Source organism: Melanerpes formicivorus, unplaced genomic scaffold (assembly GCF_026170545.1).
Source record: "Melanerpes formicivorus ecotype bairdi unplaced genomic scaffold, bMelFor1.0.p_v2 SCAF_2, whole genome shotgun sequence".
Taxonomy (NCBI): Eukaryota; Metazoa; Chordata; class Aves; order Piciformes; family Picidae; genus Melanerpes; species Melanerpes formicivorus.
In genome coordinates, this window is record NW_027142354.1 from 16,574,930 (window position 1) to 16,597,693 (window position 22,764).

General features: G+C 40.6%; 1 protein-coding gene across 1 annotated transcript in view; it reads right to left on the minus strand.

The window, feature by feature from the left end:
* Positions 1 to 22,764, minus strand: part of ESR1 (estrogen receptor 1) — a 170,239-nt gene that overhangs the window by 6,762 nt on the left and 140,713 nt on the right. The window contains 2 exon segments of the mRNA XM_068151748.1: positions 3,190 to 3,373; positions 8,711 to 8,844. Coding sequence (XP_068007849.1) covers positions 3,190 to 3,373; positions 8,711 to 8,844 — 318 coding nt within the window.

A 22,764-nucleotide genomic window follows, 5' to 3' on the forward strand; every position in this document is an offset into this window, starting at 1 on the left:
GCCCATTCCAATGGCAAATCGCTCTTTCTATGAAGAACTTCTTCCTAACATCCAACCTAAACCTCCCCTGGCACAGCTTGAGATTATGTCCTCTTGTTCTGGTGCTAGTTGCCTGGGAGAAGAGATCAACCCCCACCTGGCTACAGATTCCCTTCAGGTAGTTGGAGACAGCAATAAGGTCTCATCTGAGCCTCTTCTTCTGCAGGTTAAGCAACCCCAGCTCCCTCAGCCTCTCCTCATAGGGTTTGTGCTCCAAACCCCTCACCAGCTTTGTTGCCCTTCTCTGGACACATTCCAGCAACTCAATATCTTTCCTAAACTGAGGGGCCCAAAGCTGGACACAGGACTCAAGGTGTGGCCTAACCAGTGCCGAGTACAGGGACAGAATGACTTCCCTGCTCCTGCTGATGCAGGACAGGATGCCATTGACCTTCTTGGCCACCTGGGCTCTCTGCAGGCTCATGTTCACCCTACTATCAACCCCAGATCCCTCTCTGCCTGGCTGCTCTCCACCCACTCTGACCCCAGTCTGTAGCCCTGCATAGGGTTGTTGTGGCCAATGTGCAGAACCCGGCACTGGGATGTGTTAAATCTCATGCCATTGGACTCCGCCCATCTGTCCAGCCTGTCGAGGTCCCTCTGCAGAGCTCTCCTACCCTCCAACAGATAGACACCTGCTCCTAACTTGGTGTCATCTGCAAACTTACTGATGATGGATTCAATGCCCTCATCCAGATCATCAATAAAGATATTAAAGAGCATAGGGCCCAGCACCGATCCCTGGGGCACACCACTACTGACTGGCTGCCAGCTGGATGTGGCACCATTCACCACTGGCTCGGCCCTCCAGCCAGTTCCTAACCCAATGCAGAGTGCTGCTGTCCAAGCCATGGGCTGACAGATTGGCCAGGAGTTTGCTGTGGGGGACAGTACCAAAGGAGGCACCTTCAAAGATCATTCCAGACTGTCCATGAGCAAGCTGCCTTTTGGCAGTGGCTCTTTTGTTCTCCTTTACCTAAAGGTAGACTAGAGCACACGGATTTGTCATTTAGGCACTGTGACTAGTTTGATGGGATGAATCTTGGCTTTCCACATCATAAAATGGAAATTATGAGATGTTCTTTCCCATATATATACACATAAAAAACCACTCAGCCAATTTGTTAGCAAATGCTAATTTGCAATATTATCCACTCACAAAACTGTGCAAACAATAATTCACTTTGCATCTGAAATTTTCTTAATTATACAAATATATTTTAGGGGGAAAATATTAATAACATGAAGACAAAAAAGCTCCACAAGAAGAGACAAGTATTAAAAGTATGAAAACCACATGCACACACCTCTTGACTTTTTCCTGAAGACTTGCTTATCAGCCCAGGAAGTAAGATCTGCATGTTTCAGCTTTAGTAACTATGATGTTGTGCTTATTATAATTTTAATTTCATTACTTGGAAAAAAAATAAATTAAATCTATGTAACAACATCACTTGTCCCTTCATAAAAATAAAATCTATGATGTATGATCAGAGGGCTGGAGCACCTCTACTGTGAGGACAGACTGAAAGAGTTGGGGCTGTTCAGTCTGGAGAAGAGAAGGCTCCAAGGTGACCTAATTGTGGCCTTCCAGTATCTAAAGGGGGCCTACAAGAAGGCTGGGGAGGGACTTCTCAGGATCTCAGGTAGTGATAGGACTAGGGGGAATGGAATGAAGCTGGAGGTGGGAAGATTCAGGCTGGAGGAGGAAATTCTTCACCATGAGAGTGGTGAAGCCCTGGAATGGGTTGTCCAGGGAGGTGGTTGGGGCCCTGTCCCTGGAGGTGTTTAAGAGCAGGCTGGATGAGGCTCTGTCCAGCCTGATCTAGTGTGGGGTGTCCCTGCCCATGGCAGGGGGATTGGAACTAGCTGATCCTTGTGGTCCCTTCCAACCCTGACTGTTACTATGATGTATCTATATAAACTTGTTATGTTGTCAATACTCCAGCCACTGAGCAGCTGCTTAAAGTGGTAATTGCTTTGGGGAGAATCATTGCTGCAACTACTTAAGAGTGCCTCAGATACCTCACCTCTAGTTAGCAAAGGCCACAGCCCTCTAGATTGGGTTTCATTACATCTGCATTTATCCTCACTCATCAGATACATGTAATGATAATAATCTTATTTTCCAAAATGCTTTGCAATCAAGCCACTTGTGAAAAGTGGCTACTTAAAGTGATGGTTTTATTAAGTTTTATCTCATAGGAAACTAAAGATTGCAGAGCTGCTACATTACTTTTCAAACAGAATACAAGATGCACATAACATTAAAAATAGACACTGCTTACAGCACTATCAAAACAAGTAAAGCAAAAGAAAACTAGAAGAAACAAATACGGAAAAATCACGGAAACATTCTGGTTGAAAAGACCCTCAGGATCACCAAGTCAAACTGATAACCCTGTTCTACATGGCTCACCCCTAAACCATATCCCCAAGCACCACATACAAATGACCTTTAAACACATCCAGGGTTGGTGACCCAACCACCTCCCTGGGTAGCACATTCCAATGCCTGACCACTCTTTCTGTCAAAAATATTTTCCTAATGTCCAGTCTAAACCTACCCAGTCGTAGCTTGAGGCTGTTCCCTCTTGTTCTATCACTAATTACCTGTGAGAAGAGAGCAGCACCAGTCTCTCCACAATGTCATTTCAGGTAGTTGTACACAGCAATGAGGTCTCCCCTCAGCCTCCTCTTTTCCAGACTAAACAGCCCCAGCTCCTTCAGTTGCTCTTCATAAGATTTATTCTCCAGGCCCTTCGCCACCTTCCTTACCCTCTTCTGCACTCTCTCCAGCATCTCCACATCCCTCTTGTATTGAGGTGCCCAAAACTGGACACAATACTCAAGGTGTGGCCTCACCAGAGTTGAGTACAAGGGGACAATCACCTCTCTACTCCTGCTGGACACAACATTTCTAATATGACGTTTACTCCTTTCACACTCTAATCCTCCATATCATTTTGCACACAAGTTCCATGCATCTTTATGGAAAGTAGACTCTTTTTTGTTTGTTTTTTTTTAAAGAGCTCTATACACAGTTTGCACTCCCACCTATGAAGAAAAAGTGTATGTGTACATTGGTGAAAACCTGAGATCCCCTGTATGGGACCAGTGCAGGAGGGCTGACTGTGTGCTTGCTCTCACCTCATGTGCCTGATGTGAGAGAGGATGAGAAGGAGCTGAGCCAGTCGTCTGTGTTGCTGCTGCAGAGAAAGACCTGACTTAGCCATTAAGTGTATCAGAGTGTCTGTGATTTTGTCCAGAACACGGTGAATATAGTCTCTCTCTTCCAGAGATTTCAAAGTGCTGGATAGAAAAGTGTACACACCTGGAGTGGGAAGGAGAAGAAAACAAAAACCACAGATAAAAATTACTTTGATGGAGTCAGACTTGCCCAAGGTACACTTTGTGGCTGGCCTCTTCTGCGCTGAACTATGGGAGCTGACTATGTAAACCTTCTCTTGTGCCAGCCAGGTCACTGACACTGAAGTTTGGATTTCATCCATGTGGGCAAAAGAAGGAGGAGGAAGATGATGTCTCTTCCCTGCCCAGGTACATCCAAAGTCTGGCCCAGGTGGTGTGAAAGACCTGCAGCCTGCAGCTAGACATACAGTGAGGCTGCACTCTTCTGTCAATCACTTACCTCTGAAACCTTGAGGAGATGCTGTTTGCCCTTGAGAGCTCCACAGTACTTATTGACTTGCCCAGGCCTTTGGCAGTTTTTGCCAAAGTCAGTTTAGAACTGAATACTACCCTATCACAATAAAAATCAGGGTTGATTTACACACGTGCACCTCGACAAAACCTTCCCAACCAAACAAGAGTCTTGAACGGTATGCTGCTTCACCTGCAAACTCGACTCTCCTGCAAAACCCATGTCTGACTTGTGAAAATTTAGCTCTCAGATACTGCTTACTAAAAACAGCCTGAAACATTGGACAAGAGAGACATTTTTCCAAAGACTGAAGGACCTACAAATTCTGTCTCAAACAGTCCTTCTATTTCTCCTATGAAACAGTCTAACCTAGGCACAAGAGCTTTTGCCAGTAGTAACTCAGGAGCACACAGCACATCAGCTTTCTAAATGGGAAATTCTAGATTATTTTGCATGTTGTTATCTTGAATTTGTCCTGTACAACACACAGCCAATGTGAATTGGGTCAGAACAGCACTGTGCTACCAAAAGGCAGCTTTTGCATTTCAAGCCATTTTTTTTATCTTCTGGTCTGAGCCAACAATTCTAAACAGTTTGTGTTACTATAATCCACTCCTGAGGCAGCAGTGGCTTAAGATGTTATGTACGGTAATACAATCAAACTGGCTTTATCATGGCATGTTCATTGCCCTGTACTTGACAAACACTGTGCTGTAGCCCTTCTGCATCAGCTCATGGGGCCAAAAAGAAATTTGAATTTTGCCCTTATGAAAATTTGTTTCTGGAATTACTTTTAATTTTGCTTGTCTTTAAAGCATCATGTATAGCACAATAGGAAATGCAGTTAATGATATTAAGGAAAAAAAAATACATTAATACACTAGTATGCACACAAACACAGACATATATATCCTAGCTTATCTGTTTTATTTGTAGCCTAGTGTCTGGAAGAGAAGAATATCTTGCCATGTATCTGAGCAGTCAGGGACATTGAGGGTTTGGGTTGTTTGTTTGTGGGGTTTTTTTACTGTCTTTTTGCCATACTTCTCCTCCTCTCATCATCCTGGTACTTCAGGGGCCTGAGGTAGAACTACTGTATCCTGCAAGTAGGTTTTATGTCTTGGGTCTTCTGTACTACAAAGAAATATAAATTTGTATGTGTGAATATCTCTGAGAGGGAGAGAGTGAATAAGAGAGAGAAACTGCTTTAAAAAGCAAAAGGTTAACTCAAACACAGTACAACTTCTGAAAACCTGTCGGACAGAATTCTTCGTTTTGGTAATGAATACTGCTTGAAATTTGATATACATCAATAGTACTGTGGTCTCTTTTCTTACAAAGGTGATGATGATTTTTATTCTATTATTGTTATTGTATTTACCAAAACAAATTAACAAAAGAGAAACAGCTCCTGCAGCTTTTCTCCACTCAATGACTTTGAATCTTTACCCCACCAAAAGGCCTACTGACAATATTGGGCTTAATAGCTTAGCAGGTACCTCTAGTGGCAAGATACTTAACTATTACTGACAAATCACAGTCTATCAGAAGGAAACATTAGTCTCACAATTCCACTGTGCCTCCAGAGCAGCTTACTTCACCCAAAGGATGTTATTATTACCTATTTCATGACTTTGAAACCAGCAAAAGAAAAAATCTCTTAGGAGAAAGTGTTTCTCACCTACATCAAGTCCAGTAGCTATTAGAAAGTATAAATCAAAAAAAGCACTCCTCTCAAAATGCAGTGACTCCAGCCTGTTTTCAGTCAATAACTGCCAAGGGAAATGGCATTCGGTTTTCACTTTTGTCCACCGCAGTGACTTCTGCCCCAGGCCAATGACCAGAAATTTCCACAGAAGAAATGCTTGGTATCCATCACACACATACATACACAAGCAGAGTTTTGGAACAAAAGTGCAGAAAATTGTCCTCTCAAAGTGAAATTTAACAGTCTCTGAAGTCTCTCCAAGCGCTAAAGCTGAAAGCAAGCCTAAATTGAATAGCTATCAGTTTATTTTCCAGATGTTTCTGTAGATCGTTACTGTAAAACATAATAGGAGCAAGGACAGAGAAAGCACCACCCTGCAAACAAGTAAAGTTAGTTGGTCTGTGCTCAGAGCACAAAGCTGTGCACAGAACAGGATCCCTCAGGGACGGCAGTGCTACCATGCCAGCTGCATGCTATATATAATTTTACATATGTCACTATATCTAGTGATACAGTTTTGCATCTTACTGTAGAGGAGATTACCCTCTACATCTTTTATGTCATAATAAACCCCAGTTTAAAATATCTTCACATTTAGAGTTTAGGCTGACAAAAATCACACCCAAGGCTGTTCTTTCTCTTCCATTGTGTCAGAATCTGTAGCATGCCAGGCTGAGCTACAAGCAAATTCAACTCTGCACCAGACCCTCAAATTTCCTCAAGGCCCAGCTACAAATAAACAAAACTAAAAACCAAATAAAAACACACACGAGCAACAACAGAAAAATCAAAACCAAACCAAAGCTAAAATTTACCATGAGCTGGAAAAATCAAGAGAAAAGAACATCAAGCAGTTGCATGCAACAATGTACCAGGAGGTATATAGGATGCATAAAATCACCTAAATCTTTCTATCTCTCTGGAATAACTGACTAGGGGAATCACCCAGTAAAGGCAGATGTGACCCTATATCTTTATCTCCACATAGTGGCCCTTCTCTTTGGATACACTCAAAAGTAAAACAACTGGCATCATGTTGCCTTTTCATGTTTCTGATATTTATTTTCCAGTGTTAAAAACCAGCCCTTTATTGCTGAGTTGAATGGGTGTTGTGTTTTGTTGGGTTTGTGTTGGTTTTTCTTTCAAAAATAGAGTTTGTTTTTCAGTCAAAGGATGTATCGCTGCATTTTAGAGGGCACCTTCTGGATTGTTATTTAGCTAGATACAATGCTGTCCTTGCTGTTACAGACACGTTGTCGCCTTGATATCTCAGGAAAAATTTGGAAGCAGCATAAATGTATATTTTGCTTTATAAACAAAACCTTCCATCTTTTCCACACACTGGGTGAAACTTAAAAATTTGCCTGCATCTTGCCCAAGACTACATGAAAAAGGAGTATAAAGATAGGAAACAGCCTTGAAAGATGTTACCAAAAAAAAAAAAGAGAGAAAATAAACATCCAACAAAAGCAATAAATAGCACTAGCTCATGTGAAAAGACTAACAGATGTCCAAGGATTTAATGAGTTGTTTGTGTACACTCGATGAATCAAGTCCTCACAAAGCTTCTGAATGCAAATGCAAACTGCTTTTAAATATGAGATGTAGCATAATTAATCAAATTTGTTTAATTAGTCTTCTTGTTTAAATCATTTTGAGATCAGCTAGTTTAGTCATATATATATATATATAATACAGGTAGCATAAGGTCCAAAAATTCACAGTGTACCTTTCTGTAACTTCTTTAGTAGAAGAGTTGTGTATATGCAATTGTAATTTAAAAATGCAATTTAAGAGGGGCTTGGAGGTCATATTCACCCTCCTACTCAAATAGTATAACTTCAGGGTTTGATCAAGCTGCCTAGAGCTTTGCAAACTTTCATTTAATGTAAAAAAAAGAAAAAAAAAAAAAAAAAAAAAGAGAGAGATCACTCCTCAGATCATGAGATGAGCTCTGACCTTCTATCACATAAAGCACCACTGATTTGCACCTGCTGAATATGAACCCTGAAGAAATAGCTTCACACAGGGTCCCATCTCTCCTACAAGGAAAAGATTTGCCTCTGATTATCACTGACTTCACTTGCTTCCCATGAACAAAGTGAGATGGGCTTATAAACAATAGCTGGTGCTGTCTGGCAAAGCTTCATTTAAACAACAACTTTAATTGTCTGGGCCAATACCAAATATTGCAGTGGCACAAGAACTCCCAACAACATGGATTAATACTCAATATATGAACATGTAATGTGTTTTATTCAGTCTTCCACATGTTTGTTTGGGTTTTCCTAATTCAATATTTCTATAAATTAATTACATATTCTAGATCCATTTGAGAGGACAATTACATTTGAACATACTAGCTAAAAATCTGGAGGAGTATCACTTTTCAGGAGGAACATATAACTCTAGGAAATACTCTGTTATAATTATCAGGACAATAAAAGTAAAATCAAATGTCAAACAGCCATTACAATTGTCACACCCTGGCATCCAAGACAAAACCAGCAGACATGGCATTCCTAATATGCCATGTGCTTGCCTCAGATGCCATTTCTTAAGTAACAGATGGCAATCACAACACAACTTGAACCACAACTCACAAAACATAAATGGAATCTTTTATATTTGATTGTATAAATATATAATTTGGGGGTTTGGTTTTGGGTTTTGGCTGGTTGGGTTTTTTTCTAGCAGATCAGGTCAAAGTTTCCATACAGGAAAATGTGCCAAATTAATAAGTAGTCTGCTGTGTTTAGTGTTAGTTGGGCAAGTGGTCTGTTAGACCACTGGATAAAAGGAACATACAGCCCTCTAGAGACTGACACCATCTGTAAGTTCAAACACAACAGGAAAAGGTGAGAACAAGTGGGTGTGTTCTCTGGGTTGGGAAACTCTGGCATCCTTAGTCATTAGGTAACAACTTAGCAGAGTTTAATCACCAATATTTTTGAAGTGCACTTAGGAATGTGATTTACAGTCCAAAAATACTCATTAAAAAGAAGGTGTAGATTTACAGCTAAGCATTGCTTAGCCTCTAGTTCAAAACACTGCTCTGATCATCCTTCCCATCAACTGTAATTAGAGTATAGGCTAATTATTGCATTAATTTGCCAGGTCCCATCTACACCACTAAACAGGTTTGCCCACTTCCATCTCTGCCTGGTGGCTCTGCCTGCATCTATGTTGATATCTGTGATTGCTGCTGCCTCAAAATGAAAACGCCATTAGTGACAACAAGCAACATTCAACTACATGCAGAATCAACAACTACTTGAGTGAAAGCAAAGCACATCACTTACCAGAGTTGAGCAGGATGATGGACTTAAGGCACACAAATTCCTCCCCTTGAAGGTTCATCATGCGAAACCGAGCAGCAGTAGCCAGCAGCATGTCAAATATTTCCACCATGCCCTCTACACATTTCCCTTGATTCCTGTGTGAATACCATCAAGGGGGAAGATATTCACAGCTGTAACTCTGTGGCAGCATGAGCTTTTCATCTCCCCTGCATCAATGCCTTCCAATCAGATTTCATGAATTCACTTAGCTAGCACATGACTCCTTACTCTGTGCTTATTTGAGGTATAGGTGAGTACAGAAGCATAATTTTCAGTATCCCACATAGATGGATATATAATGAAGTATTATATTCCCCCTCAAAATGTCACTTTCATAAACTCATCACCAAAGCATTACTGTGATGAAACATATGAGATTGATTCAACTGAACCTTTACACTCAGGAAAAGATTTGTTTAAAACAACATTTTTATTTCTTTTGAGTTCTTTTGGTGCTACTTTGTTTCACCTTTTGTTTTTTCTTTTCCTTTAACTGAAGTAGTCCAAATTCTTTGCATTTCTTCTTCCTAACATTTCGTACCTGTTCTGCCTGGCCTTACAATCTGTGATGTTCCAATATGCTTCTCCCATTTTTTTTTATATCAGCATAATGTCTCCTTAATTAATAACCTTATTCATGAGCTCAGGAAGAACTTAAGAGGCCAAAATCTTGTCAGTATGGATGTCTGATTAAAACTTTACTCCATAAATCTGATATACTTTACATTACAGCATTAGACAAAACTGAAGTTTGTGAAATCTCAGCATTCATTAGCAATCACAATCAACCACCTCCCTCTGCTCACAATACCAGCTATTCTCACTCACTATTTTTTATCTTACACACCCAATCTACATTTCAATAATTAATGCTGGCTGTCATTATTTTTATTTTTCTTGCCTGACTAAGGCATTTAGTTGCTTCCTAAACCCTATGAAATTACTCAAAACAATTCAAAATATTACAGGTTCTGAACAAATTGCAAAATTGGAATAACCAAGACCATAGTTTTAAAATAACCAGTAAGTTATTTGCAAACTCAGACATTTAAAAATGCCTTATGGTGACTCATGAAATGGTAAAGACATTTTGATAGCAAGAAAGAATTATTCCTATGTACCTTTTACAAAAACAGTTCAATGACCTGTAGTTTACAGGAGCAATATTCCAACCAAGATCTTTTTGCTGACAAGTACAACTTTTGGACAATAAACTTTATTCCTGCAACACATAGTCTGTCTGCCTAAATCTCCATGTGTGTCTAGGTCCCACCAAATGAAATAAATCTGTAATCTCATTCATTTCCCTGTCTGCTGTGTGAAATACCAGGCTACTGCATAAGAAAAAGAAGAGTATCACTTTAGGCAAAGTACTTGTGCAAGCAACAAGTAGAAGTTTCTGCTTTATTTTCAGAGTTAGGGAGCAGATCCAGCTCCACTGAAATCAGTGAGTGGTGCAGGAGCTCAGTATCATTGAACTGAAGGCTTCTAATCAAATGTTTTTATTGTCTAGGCTACGACATTGATTTGCTTGTTAACCAACTTAAACTATCTGAAATGGGAATCTGCAGTTTTTCTCAACTGCCTTCTAACTTTCTAACATAAGCTGATAATAGGAAGGCCTATCTAGTAAGGCCTAGATAACTTTCCTGGAGGACAAATTAAGCAATAGATTTTAAAATTATCCTTATCCCACCATTATACTTCTGTCTTTGTGTACTCTCACGTTACTGAAAACAAAACAACAAAAGCTTATTTGCTGCAAAGCATCTACTCAGAAGAATCCTTAATATTTGGGAGTTGGGAAATGTTTAAGAAAATTAAAGCATGTAAATTAAATGTCTTCAGTCATTGCATAAATTTAATATGTGCATTAAACTTTAGTAAGTCTACAGAACCACAGCATCATCCAAGCTGGAAGGCAACTCAAGATGTCTTTAGTTGAGCCTCCCACTCAAAGCAGTGTCAGCTCCCTCAAGGTGTTATGGAAGTCTGGCCTTTAAAAGTCCCAGGGATGGAGACTGCACAACCTCTCTCAGGACAATTATTTTCATCATGTTTTCTTTTCTCCCCTATATACAGTCAGAACCTCTCCTGCTTTGGTTTGTGACTCCAGGCATCTTAGAGAGCCTTGATAATCCTTGTAGAATTTAGGTTAGGCATGCTCATAAGCCCCCTTCACCAGGCTTAACAAGTCAGCTTCTCTCAGTCATGAGGCACATGATCCCTCCTTGGTGGGTCTCCACTAGGTTCATTGAAGTTTCCTAAGTGATCTTTCCTGTAACAAGGGGGGCAAACCTGGATGAGATATTCCAGATATGGTCTAATGAGAGCAAAATAAATGCAGAACAATCATTTCACTTACTCTTCTGCCTACAACACCAATGACTGATACAGTCCCAGATCCTGCTCGCCTTCATGGCTCTCACGTTGCAGCAATGGCACATGCACAGATTGCTGTTTACCAGCACCCCAGGTTCTGTGCAGCAGAGCTATTCACCAGCTAGTTAGGCCCCAGCAGTGGATTAAGTCCATCACAGGTCCTTTGCATTTCTCCTGTCTGAATTTCATGAGGTTCCTGCCAGCCCTCTGCCCTCTAGCATATCAGCTGTATTCCCTGTTTTGACGTCATCTGCAGAGTTGAAGACAGTGCACTGCATCTTCTCTTCCAGGTCACTCACAAAGACAAGGATATGTTCTAGGATATGTTCCTGAGGTACTCCAGCTGTAACTAGTATCAAGGTAGAGTGTGAACAATTAGCAAGAGATCTAGTCATTTTATCACAGAAGGCAATCACAGAAGTGATGCTGACTGGCCAACCTGTAGTTCCAAGACTGTCTTTCTTTCTTCTTTTGGAGATGGGTGCAACATATGCCTCCAGTAATTGAAGACCTCTCCTGGGCTTCACAGCCTTTCAAAGATGATAGAGAATATCCTTGCAGTGACAACATCTAACATTCTTGGATGCAGTCCATCCTATGGACCTACATGGGACAAAACTTTTTAACAGATTCATGGCTCAGTTCCCTTTTACTACTCAATCTTCTTCCCTTTGAACTCTGTACATAGAAATACAAACCTTGATTTTATTGAAATTTTTAATAAAAACATGAGGAATGTCACATTAACAGTGAAGTGTGTTTTGGTGACAGGGACTCAGGAGATGTTCTCATCAAACTTTCAATTTAAAGGGAAAAGTTGTAGTAGGCACAGATGCACCCATCAAACCAAAGCCTAACTGTGTTTTTATTGTCTCTGGATTCTTTATTTAAAGGCAAGGGATTGCTAAGGACAGATGGGATCCACCAGACTTGGAAAGGGAATGTCCTATTCATAAATTGACTTAATAACTTGGTGAGGAAGCCTCTAAACAAGTCTTGTCACATGATGTGTTTCTGAGCCTAAAGGTAGGTTAGCAAACAGAATAGGTATGATTGAGAGAAAGATGCAGGGACAACATTCCCATCTTATTTAGAAGAGAGTGCATTTGCAGACTTTAATGCCTGTGCTCTAGCACAGAAGGAGAATTGGAAGTCCATACACAGTCAGACAGCTGTAATGAGACTTGAAATACAAAGGTTTGGTGGAATGGTGCACAGATTAGATAGTGTATGAGTGGGCAACAATTATAGATAGGGTACAACTTGATCAGGAAGCCCAAGAATGGAAGATCAGGGGAAGAACCTGAGCTCTGCATAAATGGAGACCTTGACTGCCCAGACAATAAGAAACCAGAACCATGATGTCAGAAGTCTCTTTACATAGGCCAGAGGAGAAATTAACACTGATGAATGGGGCAGACAGACAAGGGTTGTGACAAACTGACTCAGAGTACAGAGTGGATACATTTTTCTGTAACTCATAGAAGTCGCCCAATCATTGATCTACAGTTTTATGGAGGATTTCTACATGGATAGACTGCAATCATTGTCTGGAAGGTCAGCATAGCATTGTGCAAGTAATACAGAGAGTTTCTGGACTCTCTTGATAATAACTTCTCAACACAAACAGCACAGTAGCCAACCAAGGGCAATGCTCTATTGACCTACTTCTCACAAACAATGAGAAATTACTGGTGAATGTGGTCACAGATAGAAAATTTGTTTGCAGCAAACATGAGATATGATGATCCAGAGGTAGGCTGGGAATGCAAACAATAGACCTATGTCTCTGGGTTTCAAAGGAAGAGGCTACAATTTATTTAGGGAATTTCTAGGCAAAATATTCTTGGAGACATCACAAGGAAAAACATCAAGGAAGCTAGACAATACTGAAAACTCAGGAACAAGCCTATCCCATTGTAGAGGAAGACTAGGTACTTTAGCAGAAGATCCACCTGAATAAGTGAGGAGTCCCTTAACAAACTAAAGGCAAAAGAAAATGCATAAGAAATAGAAATAAAAACAGGCAACAAAGGAAAAGTACCAAAACACATTTTAAGCATTTATACCTAAAACATGTGAGGATAACAAGAAGGGATAACAAGAGGGGATTTTATAGGTCTCCTCCTCAGAGGGAGGAAGCCTAAAGTGAGAGCATGCACACTTTTCAGAAAGTTACCTTCTGGTATTTTTTGTTTGTTTTTGTTTGCTTGCTTGTTGGGAAAAGGGGGTTGTTTTGATTTGTTGGTTTGGGATTTTTCTTTGGAGGGGGTTGTTGGTGACAGGGGCTAGTTCACTAAAAACATTATCAGTTGATTTATAACACTAGTTCAATAATTACTTCTTGTTTAAACAAATAAAATATTTTTGGCTACTTACCCAAAAATACATGCCATTAGTGTCAATGTATGAATCACAGTCTGGGAATCACTCACTGGACAAGTACTGTACTGGAATTAGCATAATTCAACTTGGAATCAAGTTCATAGCCCCTTCAAGAATTTCTCGAAATAAACTTTTGCAAAATATGAAATAAATCCAAAACAACAGCTGAAGAAAGGAAGGAGGCAGGAGCAAAAGGGACCACTAAGACTAAGGCTCTCTTTTCCTCTACTGAACTGGGCAGTTATGTTTCTAATTTTTCACATAACCTGCCCTCTGAGTTACTCCTATTGGCATCATCATTTCCCAAAACAAGTTGAAAAGCACAGCTTTCTCTCTTCTTCAGAAGCAAAGCAACAATTAGGATCAAACCTGAAGTTCAGACAGTCAATTCCTATCTCTTCCAGTAGCGATAAAATGACCAGCCCATCATCTGCTGAGATTTGCTTATATTTTCTATTTCATGTGCTCACTTCTTGAGTTAGCTCTGAACCAAAATGTGGCTAATCCAGACACTAAGCAAGAGAAATTGAAATAAAGTGAAATAAGAGAGTCATTAGTCATTGGAATGGGCTGCCCAGGGAGGTGGTGGAGTCACCATCCCTCGAGGTGTTCAAGAGGAGATTGGACGTGGCACTTGGTGCCATGGTCTAGTCATGAGGTCTGTGGTGACAGGCTGGACTCGATGATCCTCGAGGTCTCTTCCAACCTTAGCGATACTGTGAATACTGTGAAGAGCAAGTTTAGGAAGACTGGGAATATGCAAAAGACAAAGCAGAATCATTATATCCTGTGCTATTTCTGAAGCACTAAAGAATTGTCAAAATATTGTGAGTGTGCATTCAATTCCACTGTCCATGTCACCAACAAAGATGTTAAGCAGTGCTGGTTCCAAGAGACCCCAGAGAACACCACCCATCACTGGTCTCCACTTAGATGTCAAGCCATTGACTGGAACTATTTGAGTGCAACCATCCATATAGTTCCACCTGGGTTCCCTTGCCTTTAGAGCTATGCAGTCATACCTAAGTGTCTTTGCTTACTAGATCAATGGAGGATCATCTACCTAAGCAGATAAAGCAAAAATACATTATACATTTCAGCAGTATGTTTCAAGTATGAAACATATAGACAAATAAGTAGCAGGTGTCCCTTAAGTTATTTTTTTCATGGTAAAATATGATGTGAAATGGATTCACAAATAGGTAGCAAAAAACTCTAAAAAAACTGTTATAATAATTCTAGGAAAGTTGATTTTTGGGGGTCATATTTGAGACATTTAAACAGAAAATTATTATGAAGGCTCTCCATTTAGGAATAATGAAGTTACAATAACTGGTTGAAAAAAAATGTTGTTCACAGGAAGGCCTTTTGCAGTTTAATTTACATCCAGGCTGAAGCGCCTTAAAGAAAAACATACCTCAAAATTCTCTTCATATCAGAAGTGCAAAGAAATTTTGGAAAGGTCAGCATCACAATTCAAGATGACCTGGAACTGGAGCCTGAGTTTCCAAGGTCAGAGTGACTACAAGAACAAGAAATCTTGTGTAGGGACTGTATGGAATCCAGAAACTATTTATTTCTCTCTGAAAAATTATGTTCTGTGCCTACAAATCTACCCAGGGATTCTCCTTTTCTAACAGCAGAAAATAAGGAAAACCTTGTTTACTTTGAGGCTAACAAAACTCTGAAACAGACTGTCCAGGGAGGTTGCAGAGTCTCCTCTGGACATGTTCTTGTGCAAGCTTCTCTATATGAACTATCTTTAGCAGGGGTTTAAACTAGGTGATCTCAAGAGGTTCTTTCCAACCTCTACCATTCTGTGAGTTTGTAAAATTGGGAAGATCAGAATGAGAGGAGGTTGTTTGGGGGTTTTGGTGGGTTTTGTTTGTGGGTTTTTTTTAATTTCCTTATTTTGAGCATTATTCAGCACCACCCCAAAGGGAGCCTAAGGGTCCTCCCAATTTACATTTAGGTTGTTTGAATTATAAAATTGAATAGTTTTTTTTTAATTTTGCTCCAAGGAACATGGAAGACTGCTTTACAACTAATACATCCAACAACAAAATGAAATATGAAAGAAAGATTTCATTATTTCAAGAGATGTACTCCTTTTTTTTCCTCCCCCCCAATTTACCTTTAACAGCAAATTTGGATGTATTTGTTGACTGCAGGCTTTTTCCTCTTAAAATAAATAAGAGCAACAGGTCATCAAGTAAGCATTCTGAAACTACCACCTGTGCTTCCATTTTGTCTGGAAACTCCAGGCCAGTCAGCCTGACCTCAGTGTCAGGGAAAGTGATGGAGCAGATTATCCTGGCAGCAATAACTGCGCACCTGAAGGATGGCCAAGGGCTGAGGTCCAGCCAACATGGATTTAGGAAGGGCAGATCCTGCCTCTCCAACCTGATCTCTTTCTATGATCAGGTGACTGCCTGGTGGATGTGGGGAGGCCTGTGGATGTGGTCTACCTGGACTTCAGCAAGGCCTTTGACACTGTCCCCCACAGCAAACTGCTGACTAAGCTGTCAGCCCGTGGATTGGACCATTACACTCTGTGCTGGGTTAGGAACTGGCTGGAGGGCCGGGCCCAGAGAGTGGTAGTGAACGGTGCCACATCCAGCTGGAGGCCAGTCACCAGTGGTGTCCCCCAGGGATCAGTGCCGGGCCCTGTCCTCTTCAACATCTTCATCGATGATCTGGATGAAGGGGTAGAGTCAGTCATCAGCTGGGCAGGCTGGGGTCGGAGTGGCAGGAGAGCTGCCAAACAGAAAGGAACCTGGGTGTGCTGATTGACAGCCACCTGAATATGAGCCAGCAGTGTGCCCAGGTGGCCAGGAGGGCCAATAGCATACGGGCCTGCATTAGGAATAGTGTGGCCAGCAGGAGCAGGGAGGTCATTGTGCCCCTGTACTCTGCTTTGGTTAGGCCGCACCTTGAGTCCTGTGTCCAGTTCTGGGCCCCTCAGTTTAAGAAGGACATTGAGACACTTGAACGTGTCCAGAGAGGGGCAACAAGGCTGGTGAGAGGCCTTGAACACAAGCCCTATGAGGAGAGGCTGAGGGAGCTGGGATTGTTTAGCCTGGAGAAGAGGAGGCTCAGGGGTGACCTCATTGCCCTCTACAACTACCTGAAGGGTGGTTGTAGCCAGGAAGGGGTTGGCCTCTTCTCCCAGGCAACCAGCACCAGAACAGGGGGTCACAGTCTCAAGCTGTGCCAGGGGAGGTTTGGACTGGAGGTGAGGAGGAAGTTCTTCACCGAGCGAGTAATTCGGCATTGGAATGGGTTGCCCAGGAAGGTGGTTGAGTCATCGACCCTGGAGGCGTTCAAGAGGAGATTGGACGTGGCACTTGGTGCCTTGGTCTAGTCATGGGGTCAGTGTTGATAGGTTGGACTCAATGATCCTCGAGGTCCTTTCCAACCTAAGTGATACTGTGATACTGTGATACTGTGATAAGTCTATGGTAATTAACAGGTCCACAATTACACAATGCCAAAAACATTGTTATGTATTTACTCAAGAGACATGAGTGTGATGTCCTCAGGACATTTAGAACATTTTACAAGATGAGATACTATCAAAATATATTAAGATTTAATCCTGTTTCTCTTATATTGTATCTAATTTTCTGTTTATCAAAAAACACTATCTGCAGAGAAAATTTTAGATTCTTTTTGCATATGGTGTAGAAATTTTCAGACCAATGCCATGAAAGTGGTAACCATTCAGCTGCCCAGCCATGCAGTGAATGCTATAAGTCGTTATGTTATCCATGCTAGATGCAAATTAAAGAGAACCATGACCTCATGCCATTGCTCAATATGAAAATCAGAAAAGCAAAAATTCTTCAGTTTCTCCCAAAAGAATGAAAAAATCTCCATCAAGCGCTGGAGGAGGAAGAGAACAAGAGTTTCCAAATAACAATAATAATAATAGGAAAGACAAACAACTGAGCTGCAGCCTAGATTTCTACATAGAATAAAGGAGATAAGCTGCTTTAAACATGAAAATACTACTTTAACTGAGATAATTCCCTAAACTGATATCTTTGCTGCTAAGCAGGTTTTGCAATCACGATGAGACAATAACATTAGAACGTAACATGACGAGAGCCATACTGTCTGATATCAAAGGTATGTTTAGCCCTGGGCTAAGTGTATAGGCATTGGGATCCACTGATTTCAAGTTATTATCTCCGGTGCTTGGTTAGAAGAGATGATAACTTGTGGATTAACATAAAATTTTATGCAATTCCTATCATCTCTGCTTTATTTCTCTTGATCAGCACAGGTGAAATGTCAGTCTACTTAGCCATTCTCTGTTTGAAAGCTCAAGTATCTCTTTGGTTGCCTAAGAAACCCCTCTAGGAACCTTTCCTATTTTCTCAATATGCCTCTTAAGGGAAATCAGAAAGTCGCAGTTTTCCAAGCATAGACTTAGCACAGATTTAAAGAGTGAAATAACCATTTCCTTTCCATGTTGGGGCAGGAAACCATAATCTGTTTACTTTTCAATTACTGACAAAGAAGTGCTGGTTTCACAGAACTGACTACTGTTAACAGTGAGATGGAAAAATTACCTCAGAATGCAGATATTAGGATTATTCTTCTCCCGTGTGCATTAGTTCATATTTCTCTGCACAAAATTTGGATCCTGTTTAACACTTTTTGGAAATAAGATCCCCCTTATCCATTTGCTTCTTAATGTCTTCAAAGAACTCTAATGTATTCATGATGAATGTCTTCCCCTTTAAAAATGTGTGGTGACTCATTAACACCAAGTCATGTTTATTGACACCTTGGACAATTCTCATCTTTCGATGGAATCTCACCAGGCTTACTGGGCAGAAGTCCCACCCACTGTTTGAAAATGCAACTTTGGGATTGTTTCAGATATGAAGCTATCCATCTCAGTCAGCAGCTTAACTGTTTCTGCTATGAGTTCCTTTAGACTTATGTTTCAAACCTTTTAATAACCCCTGATTATCATGACATTTGATTGCAACAAATCCTTTAAAAATACAATAAAATATTACTTTCTTATTCATGAAGAAACATTCCATTTTCTTCGAAATTATAAAGAGCCTACTGTCAGTCCTGACAAATTTCAGTTCTAGTCTAAAGGCATTTTTAAGGTCTAGTTTCTTGGGAATCCGCCAGACAGGAAACATCTGGTTTCTCCTATTGAGAACCTAAGCCTTTACTTCTAGATTTGCCTAATAAGAGACACTAATTTTAAAACACAGAATACAAAATATTTGCATTTATCCTAGAGGCTTTCTTCAACTGTATCAGGTACAGTATCACAGTATCACCAAGGTTGGAAGAGACCTCAAAGATCCTTGAGTCCAACCTGTCACCACAGACCTCATGACTAGACCATGGCACCAAATGCCACGTCCAATCCCCTCTTTAACACCTCGAGGGATGGTGACTCCACCACCTCACTGGGCAGCCCATTCCAATGACTAATGACTCTCTCCATGAAGAACTTTCTCCTCCCCTCGAGCCTAAACTTCCCCTGGTGCAGCTTGAGACTCTGTCCCCTTGCTCTGGTGCTGGTTGCTTGAGAGAAGAGACCAACTCCCTCCTGGCTACAACCACCCTTAAACACTGTAAATGTGCTATTTTATTTCCTGATTAGGCCTATTTTTCTAATCTGTAATTACAGTCATCTGAGCTTTTTTAATACCATCAGTTGTACACTGTAAAAATGCACCATTTATATGTAACTGGCAGGCTGCTAAAAGTCCTGATTTTGAACAGAGGCTCAAGTGATTAGGTAGTGAAATGGTGCATTATCGCACAGAATAGCCTATCTAATTACAAGGCGGAGTGGGAATAAAAAGGAATAATATGATGATATTCATCCAAACAGAGGGGAGTGGTCTACTGGCAGCTTAATTGTCATATAACTTTTTGTATAGGAAAACCAGAATTTTAAAAGTATCTTTAAATGACTAACAAAGAGCTGCTTTACAGATATCTTCAAGGAGTCTTCCGAGTGTGAGTTCTTACATAGGAAAATTATTGAGGTACTTATTTCAAAATGTAACAAGTGGACCCTCATAGAATGAGAAAAGACAGTCTCCAAAAGATTTTGAGAAACAAGACAAGCTCATGTTTAATATGACCCAAGTAGGAGGAGTGAGCTGGGAGAAGAAATATAAGATCACAGGATATTAGGGGTTGGAAGCAACCTCCGAAGATCATCGAGTCCAACACCCCTGCCAAAGCAGGACCATAAAAGCTAGCACAGGTTGTACAGGAATGCATCCAGATGGGTCTTTAAAGTCACCAGACAATATTTATTTCAAAGAAACAGCAAAGTTGGAATGTTATTTTCATGACATTTCAGACAGATATGAACAAGAAAAGACTGTATTTATATAACCAAAACGCAAAAAGCACAATAAAACATGATGTGACTTGTGCTTTATGCACAGATGTATATAAACAACTATCTGTTTCCAAGATTCTATACAGAAAGGATCTATTAGAGACAGAAGAATCCTGAAAAATTAAGGGGATGTGTAAATCAGAGAGGACTTCTGCCACAGAATGATCAGAGAGAGCTAGAGTCGTACACAAGATGTGATAAAGCTTCTTATTGACAATACTGCATTTGCACTAAGTCCAGAAAAACACAGGGTTTATCATCTGTAGTTGGTGACAGTAGCTAAATTAATATTTGCAAATGCTGTTAAGCCCATAGTTCAGGTAAAGGCATGATGGAGAGTCAGGACAGAATGCTGTGGATGAAATAATTGAAAAGTATTATCCTGTAAAGAACATGATGCAGAGATCAGATGGAAGCAAACTGTATTACAGCATCCATCTTTTCCATTATTATATCCATTCAATTAGATAATTTCATTATTTAGATCAACAACAATAATGCATCACAACATTTTTTTCACTTTCATGGTATTTGTCCAAATACTTGACAGAAGGACTCCATTCAGTTAAACAGAAACAGACCTTGAATCAGTCTCTGTCCTGCCCTGTCAAATCAGACATACAATACACTTTCACTGTATAGCATTCCCAAAATCTCATTTGCTAACTCAAATTAGCACATCAAACTACTGTTAGAAGTAATCAACAGTTAGTTAACTACTTAGCATGTCAGTGCTCCCCAAGAGTCAGTTTATTATGTTAGTTTCAGCAAATATCCTTACCAAGTAGATGGAGGCAAGTAAATGATGCCTTGGAAACATATTTTTATTGTTGGAAAATGAGAAGATGAAATAGACACACATTTTTAGAGACAGTCTTAAGTCAGAAAACAAAGAACTTGCTTTGATTATGAAGTCAGCTGATTTTGAACCCTCAAGTACTATGTGATTCCAGTTGCATGCAAACTCTTGTCTTTAATCCAAACAGAGATGGCTTCAACTGTGTGAATCAACTGCTCATACTCCACTTTATTGAGAGCGTGGGGATTTTTAATTGGGGAAGGTTGTAGTTTCAAATGTTTCCCTAGCTATTTTGCTTAGCTAAGAGGAGGAAAAAATAGTATTCTGGGTCTGCTCTTCAGTTTTCATTTTTTTCTTACAAACTCTGTTTTGGATACATTGCCACAAGGATATGGAACAGATGGGTTGGTCATTGGAAGACATTTTGCAGTTTATAGTAGTTTTCAATATTATGCCATATTTACTTTCCTATAGTAGTACATTTTGATGCTTACACACACTAAGAAAATATTTCATATCTGTCATGTTTTCTTGAGAAGAGTATGCTTATATTTAGGTAAGCAGATATTTTCTGTAAACAAAATGACAATTATCTCTGTATGTCTAATTCCATAGCTCAAAGATCATGTGCTTCCACAAGCAGAGTAAACTGTTTCCTAAGGCAATGCATACTCTTCTATTTCTATGAAGTATTATATTTTATACTGTTTGCAAATAGAGGACAGGGGAATCAAAGGATTAACACTGCACAAATGCATACGTAAAAATCCAGTACCCCACAGTTAACAGAGCAAGCTGCTCAAAAGCTGGGTTTCTACTAATAAGAGTTTTGTTTAATTCACCTAGCTAATGGTTGCAGTAGCCAATGACTTATTTTTGCCTTCTGTCTGCTGTAGCTCACTGCCCCTGCAGGTATGTGACATGATTGGAAGTTTATCCAGTTCAATAGCTGCATCACAATATACTCTTCCTCCCTGTTTCATGTCTTCCTTCAACCACAATTTAGATCAAGATGTCACACTCTGCACTGAAGTGGCCAGTGTGCACACACACGTTCTCTCCTGCAACTCTTCTATATGGGCAGTAGTCTTCAAGTAAAGAGGACTACTAATAGTTATGATTCTAACCTATGTAATTTCTTCTAGATTTGACATAGCCACTCATCAAAACCCCTACTCACTGTTTCTTCTCTTTTAACACTCTTTCACAAGGCTGAAAGTATTCATGGCTGGCAAAAAAAAGGTTGACTTATTAAGATAACTAGAATATATGTTAAAAATCCACCAATCTTCCTGCTTTTATTTGTGAAGAATGCCAGCTAAAATCCAAGATAAAAGTTATTATTGTGTGACAGAGATGCATCATTTCTCTTTCTGTGATCAGGTGACCCATCTGGTGGATGTGGGGAGGCCTGTGGATGTGGTCAACCTGGACTTCAGCAAGGCCTTTGACACCGTCCCCCACAGCAAACTGCTGACTAAGCTGTCAGCCCATGGATTGGACCATTACACTCTGTGCTGGGTTAGGGACTGGCTGGAGGGCCGAGCCCAGAGAGTGGTAGTGAACGGTGCCACATCCAGCTGGCGGCCAGTCACCAGTGGTGTCCCCCAGGGATCAGTGCTGGGCCCTGGCCTCTTCAACATCTTCATCGATGATCTGGATGAAGGGTAGAGTCAGTCATCAGCAAGTTTGCAGATGACACATAGTTAGGAGCAGATGTTAGTCAGTTAGAGGGTAGAAAGGCTCTGCAGAGGGACCTCGACCGACTGGACAGATGGGCGGAGTCCAATGGGATGGCATTCAACAAGTCCAAGTGCTGAGTGCTGCACTTTGGCTATGGCAATCCCATGCAGAGCTATAGGCTGGGGTCGGAGTGGCTGGAGAGCTCCCAAACAGAGAGGGACCTGGGGGTACTGATCGACAGCCACCTGAATATGAGCCAACAGTGTGCCCAGGTGGCCAGGAGGACCAATGGCATCCTGGCCTGCATTAGGAATAGTGTGGCCAGCAGGAGCAGGGAGGTCATAGTGCCCCTGTACACTGCTCTGGTTA